The 6,358-nt window shown below is 48.9% G+C and overlaps 1 protein-coding gene and 1 pseudogene across 1 annotated transcript; both read left to right on the top strand.

Moving 5' to 3' along the window:
- The first annotated feature begins 276 nt into the window (after nt 1–276).
- On the top strand, nt 277–1,929 carry LOC136513821 (uncharacterized). Its single transcript, XM_066507797.1, has one exon. It carries the CDS (start codon nt 428–430, stop codon nt 1,277–1,279), a length of 852 nt encoding a protein of 283 aa, XP_066363894.1. The 5' UTR covers nt 277–427; the 3' UTR covers nt 1,280–1,929.
- Nucleotides 1,930–3,899: 1,970 nt separating this feature from the next.
- LOC136511288 (protein ALP1-like) lies at nt 3,900–5,306 on the top strand (annotated as a pseudogene).
- The last annotated feature ends 1,052 nt before the right edge of the window (nt 5,307–6,358 follow it).

The following is a 6,358-nucleotide window of genomic DNA, read 5'->3' as shown; positions in this document are numbered from 1 at the left end:
AATCATCACACGTCGCCAGATTTTAGTTGTGCGAGAAAGAATAATCTTTATATGTATACGCATTCATCAACAGCAGCACCAATCCTAACAGTTAAAAATACTGTACGGCCACACAAAACACAAAAGCGCACACACAAGAAAAAAAACATCTAGAACAAAATAAAGAGACATATAAATGTATTGGACACAAAAGTCCACGAGAAAAGGCTCCAGAATTGGCCTATATAAACACCCTCCTCCACCTCACCCCATCCAAAGAATTTCCAGCAGCAGCAGCAGCTCTCTCACTCCCTCACCTTCTCCCTTCACTCTCGCAGCGCAACTCTCTTCAGCTTGCCTTCCAAAACCCAAGCGAAGCCAAAGCCCCGGACACGCGGTACCAGGTGGCCGGTGCCTACATCACACATCACAGTGCCAGAAGACAACCATGGCGGCCGCCGGAGCAGCGCTGCGGCTGCGCCTCCTGTACCGGATGCTGCGCGTGGGGGAGCTCCTCGCGCTGGTGGCGTTCCTCTCCTGGTCGTCGTCCCGCGTGCCGTCCGCCGCCGCCGCCGTGCTCCGGTTCGCGGGGTCGCTCCTCCTCAACGCCCGCTTCGTCTTCGTCCTCGGGAACGCCATCGTGCTCCTCCTCCTCGCGCTGTCGCGGCACGACCTCTCCGCCTCCTCCTCTTCCAGCGGCCAGCAGACGAGCACGGCGGCGACGAGCACGACCGCCGCCGCCGCGCCACCGCAGGATGCCGCGCCGGCTGCCACCACCGCCAGCTTTCCTTCATCGTTCGACGGTACTCCTATACCTCCACCGCCTCCCGCAACCTCGCTGGAGGCCTTCAGCGCGCTGCCGGCGGCTCCAGCGAGGGAGGTAGCAGCGCCGGCGGACGCGGCCACGGCGTTCGAGTTCGACGACAGGCCACCGGCGGCGCGGGTGAGCAAGCTGGCGCGCGCCCCGAGGCGGAGCAGATCGGAGAAGATGGGCCCGCGGGTGCTGCAGGTGAGGCGCGCGGCGTCCCCGCCGGCGGCGCCGCTGGAGCTGCGGCGGTCCGAGTCGGAGAACGGGCGGCGGCGGTCGTCCGTGTCGGCGCGCGACGCGTGGGGCTACTGCTGGGGCGCGGACGACGCGGACGAGTTCCGGCGCACGGTGGAGGCGTTCATCGACAAGCACAAGCGGTTCCACCGCCAGGAGTCCATGACGATGGCCGTCGTCGCCGGCTCCGGCTCCGGGGGCGGCGGACACTGCGAGGCCGCCCCGGCCTTCACCGGCGCCCTCGCCGTCGTCGAATAAGCCGGTGGGCGAGGCGCGGTTGGAAGCGCGCGCGTGCGGCGTGCCCCCACGCGCTGTGCAGACTGCTGAGTACATAGCGGAGTCGGCGAAGCTTCCCTGGCTGAACTTGTCGTCTCGTGTTCATTGGTAAACGCAAAAACGGCAGCCTATTCGTTCGTTGGTTTCGAATCAGCCCGGCTGGTGCTGGTCGGTCAGACGAGGAAAACACTCTTATTGATAAGCCTGACTGAAACCAACAAGCGAACAGGCTATCGTTTTTTTTTTTTTTTTACCGAGGCTCCTTCCTGCTCTTTAGAGTCACTTCTTCAGAAGGGCCACCTTTTTTGTGTTTTTCTCTCTCTCTCGGTGCGTGCGTTTCTTCCTCTTGCCATAGGAACCCCACCTGCGACTACGAACGGGGGTTTAGAGAGCCGTTCAGGTCTGCCGTTGGATCGCGGCGTGTATCCAACAAGAGCGATCTTTAACCTGTGTTCTGATCTGGCAACGAAGGAAATGGACGAAAATTGCTGGATGTTTCCTTCGTTCGTCTCTGACTCTGAGTACTGACGCCGCCGAATTTCTTGAGGCTGGCTGGCTGGGTGGATGAATGGAGAGCGATCCGTGTGACAAATGACGCGACGCGTCAGACAAATCAAGAATCAGATGCGAGCATGGGTAACCCAAAGGCATCGCCTTTGGTCAATTATTAGGGCCACGTTTAGTTGGTGTACCAAGCCGGCGCCGCCAGATTTCGTGGTACTGTAGGTACAGTAACTTGTTCGTTTTTATTTGGTAATACTTGTCCAAACTTTGACTAATTAGGCTCAAAACGTTCATCTCGTGAAGTACAACCAAACTGTGCAATTAGTTTTTGATTTCGTCAACATTTAGTACTCCATGCATGTACCACAAGTTTGACGTGACGGGGAATCTTCTTTTTTGCATAGTGCCAAATTTTGAAATTTTAAAGAACTAAACAGGGCCTAGCACCGACATAGGAGTACTGTAGTAAATAGTGCAGGATTTCATAGGGGAAAAGCGTACTCGTGCAGAATCGATCGACACACTTAAAACCCATAGACGTTATTGTTCCTGCATGCAAGTGAGCATTAACATGCAAGGTGCTGCTAGTACAGTACAGCATCGACAGTAATAACTAACAGCAGTGAAGATCGCAAGCACCGTAGTCGCGGGCAGGGACAAAGCCAAGAAGTTGATTATTTCTTTTTTTTAAATGTTAGGAGGTCAACAGTGTTGAATTTTCAAATTTTATTGAATCTTAAAAATTCTAGTTTAATTTTTTTTAATGCTTGGCTGGCTGGTTGACGCCGGCGGCGGCAGGGCAGGAGGCTCCGGAATGTCTCGGCGAAACCCCAAATCTTCCTGGGTTCGATTCGAGCCGATCGATCTTGCTGTTGGGTTCCAGGAGCAAGGGGCGGCGGGGCGGCGGGCGTGTGATGTCCCCGTTCCGTTGGTCTTTGCTGGTGTGGGACGTTGCACGTTGGGGTCGTTTTCGCCTCGCCCTGTTTTTGTTCTCGTATATCGTATATGAGATGTGCGGCAAAATTATCCCGCCTGCTTGCTTGCCCCCAAGGAAGCTGCCCCCCGTTGCTGTTGGGATTGGGATAACCAAGGGGATGTTTGGTTCCCAGCCACCAGCTGCCACGTCTAACATTAAGTCTGCCACGCTAACTTTGGTAGTGGTTTGGTTCGTGATACTGCTGTGGCACGCCGTCGCCATGGAACCATGCCGCCGCAGATTTTCGCCGCAAAAGTGTGGCGGACGTTTTTGCCGCCGCGAAACCCGTGGCGCGCCAAAGCCAATTCCCATCGAATAAAAAAATACCCCACCGCTCTCCTCTGTTCACTCGCTCGCCATCCTCCGTGAAACAAGCCGAGCGGCCTCTCCCGTCTGACCTTCGACCTACGCCCAGGGGGCCGTGCCGCCACGCTACTAGGGGCCGCTCCGCCGCACGCCCAGGGCAGGCCACCGTGCGCCCAAGGGCGTCCGCCGCGCCCATCTCGCCTCTATGCTGCCTTCTTTCCCCTCGCGTCGTCATTCTCAGTGAGCACATGCTGCCTCTCCTTCCACGCAGGTGATGTCCACCTTCTCATCTTCTCCCACCTCAGTCGTATTGCTTTTCCCCTCCCCGTCGCCATGTCTGTTGACCTCTGGTTTTCCTCCATGTATGCAGATCTGGAACAAAACAGTGAACCAGGTGAAGGTCCATCCATCCCGTGGTGTTGGGTCATGCGCGGCAGCTAAAGAAGATTCAAGCACGACAATCTCCTGCAGCCAAACAAGGTATAAATCCATTTTCCCCCTTTGCCATTGATTTTCTAATGGAGAAATAAATTCATACCAAGATCCGATGAATCCATCTACTGTCTTGCTAGTTAGGTTTCCTTTGTTTAATATATATGGAGAAGTCACAGCTCTTTCTTTCTTTAGTCTAGGCAAGATGAGTTATTGTGTTAGATAATATATGCAACACCTTGAGACTTGGCATGTGGTGCTAGATGATTCTTTTTTCTTGACAAAATAAGCTCGTGACTTTGATCTTCCAAAGCTATTCCAACTGTACGCTTCACTATTTCTAGTTTATTACTAATTTCATCTTGTTCTAAACATATGTTTTAGATGGGTCAAAGAAAATTATACTTGCAGTATTACTTGGACTACTGCCATTATATGTGGAGGAGAAGATTAATTACTGGTATTCTTGTGTGTTTGGCCATGCATCTGTATAGGATTAAATCAAGAAAAAGAAGAAGGGCCATAACTTATGCTCCGATGATAGATAGAGATGTTGAAAGATTGTCACATCTAAATCGTTTGTATCATGGTACTGAGGCCCATTGCATAAATGAGCTGCGTATGAGGAAAGCTATCTTCCATAGACTATGTGATGAACTTAGATCACGTGCCTTGCTAGAGGAGACTTTTCATGTCACAATAGAGGAACAAGTTGCCATATTTATCCATTGTGTTGGGCAACGTAGGTCAAACGGATCAATTGGTTTTGAGTTCATTAGGTCAAGTGAAACTATTAGTAGATGTTTCCATCATGTCTTACATGCCATTTGACTATTGCTCGTGACCTCATATGCATCAGATCTGTTGACACACATTCAAAGATAACAAGTGCTCCGGGCAGATTTCACCCTTACTTTGAGGTACATAAAAAATGCTAATCAATGTTTCGAATTTACTTTAGGTGTCATACTCATCTAATTTTTTTAAAAAAATATTTTCGTAGGGATGCATAGGAGCCTTGGATGGTACATATATACCAGCATGTGTACCTTTCCATATGCATGATCAGTTTAGGGGTAGAAAATCAATTACCACCCAAAATGTGCTAGCAGCGGTTGATTTTGACCTAAGATTCGTATATGTTCTTGCTGGATGGGAGGGCTTAGCCCATGATTCTTATGTGCTTCAAGATGCTCTATCACATCCTAATGGGCTTAAAATACCAGAAGGTAGAAATACCCCATTGTGTTCTAACAATTGAATCTAAAACTTCACCTATATTCTTAGCTAATTAATCTGTAGAAAAATAATGATGTAGGAAAATATTTCCTAGCTGATACTGGATATGCAGCAAGGCCTGGTGTATTACCCCCCTACCATGGTACCCGATATCACCTAAAAGAGTATAAGAGGGCCAGGGAGCCTGAGAGCCCTAAGGAATTATTCAATCTTCGCCATTCCTCACTTAGAACAACTGTTGAACGAGCATTTTGTACCCTCAAGAATCATTTCAAAATCTTCGCAAGTCAGCCATTCTTCCCTTTGAAAACACAAGTCAAAATTGTCATGGCTTCTTGTGCACTTCATAATTGGATCTTACAAGACGGTCCTAATGAGTATGTTTATGATGATGCTACTTGGCACACAACCTTGCTTCGAAGTGTAAGAAATCATAGTGATATACACCGTAAAAATGTGGCATGGTCTAATAAAAGAGATGGGATGGCTCAAAGGATGTGGGAAGATAAAGTAGGAGCAGCTGTAGATTTGTGGCAGAACCGCCTAATCTAATGCCTCATAGGAGTGCTCGTCTTCTATTAGACACTAAGCACTCAAGGGAGAACACTAAATTACCCGGTTCCGTCGGGCACACCCCACGGGAGGACCCAAAAATCCATATTTTTCCATCAGGATCACAAATGAGAGAATAAAGCTTACATCATTCTTAACCATTTCTTACATCACTTTTAATACAACATCAGAGTATAATATTTATTGTTATAATAACGGAATGTAATCATATTATCAGAGTTATGAACAATTTAAGTGAACAACGGAATATAAACATATGAACAGGATTTCAACGGAAATATATAGCTATTCATGGCATGATGAAGCATTTGATAAGTAAACTAGGACAACAGATTATAAAACTTTCATTTATAAAAATATTTGGTGAGAGTTATAAATAAAAACTATGATCGCAGCGTAAAGGAAATCCTCTCTGAGGCCACCAGAAGAAATCCACACACAAAGGTCAGCTTTAGCATCCACCTATCACCTGCAGCAGGGGGAAATAAAACCCTGAGTACTCAATTGTACTCAGCCAAACTTACCCGATAGGAGGAAAGAAAAGACTCAAAGGATATGCAAGGCTATCTGGCTTGTGGGTTTATTGCGTATACAGGAAGCATTACTAAATATGCGTCCTTATATTCGATTTTTATTAGCAGTGCATTAGTTCATTAACTAGCCATTTTATGTAAGCACCTGTACTACTTTCAAGCAGGTGGTAAACAATCAAATTTTCTTTCCTTTCCATTTTTCATCTTCCAGTTCTTACTACGGTGCTAGAGTTAAGACAAGTCATACCGGAACGCCGGTGATTCACGAATCAATGCTCCTAACTGGGTACCCAAAAAACACACGCCCCGCTTGTACCCCGGGCACAAGCAGGACCAACCCATCACTCTCTTCTCCTGGGTGTCTAGGTCCCCGTCCAAACTAGGACTCCAAGCCCCTGCCCCTGAGTCCCGGACTCAGTGCGGTGCAAGGACCTCCTAACCCAAAAACCACCAAGACAGTCGGTCCAGAAAGAGCCGGATCCACGATAATAGAGCAAC

This window comes from Miscanthus floridulus, chromosome 16 (genome assembly GCF_019320115.1).
Source record: "Miscanthus floridulus cultivar M001 chromosome 16, ASM1932011v1, whole genome shotgun sequence".
NCBI classification, from domain to species: Eukaryota; Viridiplantae; Streptophyta; class Magnoliopsida; order Poales; family Poaceae; genus Miscanthus; species Miscanthus floridulus.
The sequence above is the reverse complement of the archived record's forward strand: the minus strand, read 5'-3'. Positions and strand labels throughout refer to the sequence as shown.

Excerpts from the sequence above, each read along its gene's own strand:
- LOC136513821 (XM_066507797.1), top strand. The coding sequence starts at position 428 with ATGGCGGCCGCCGGAGCAGCGCTGCGGCTGCGCCTCCTGTACCGGATG.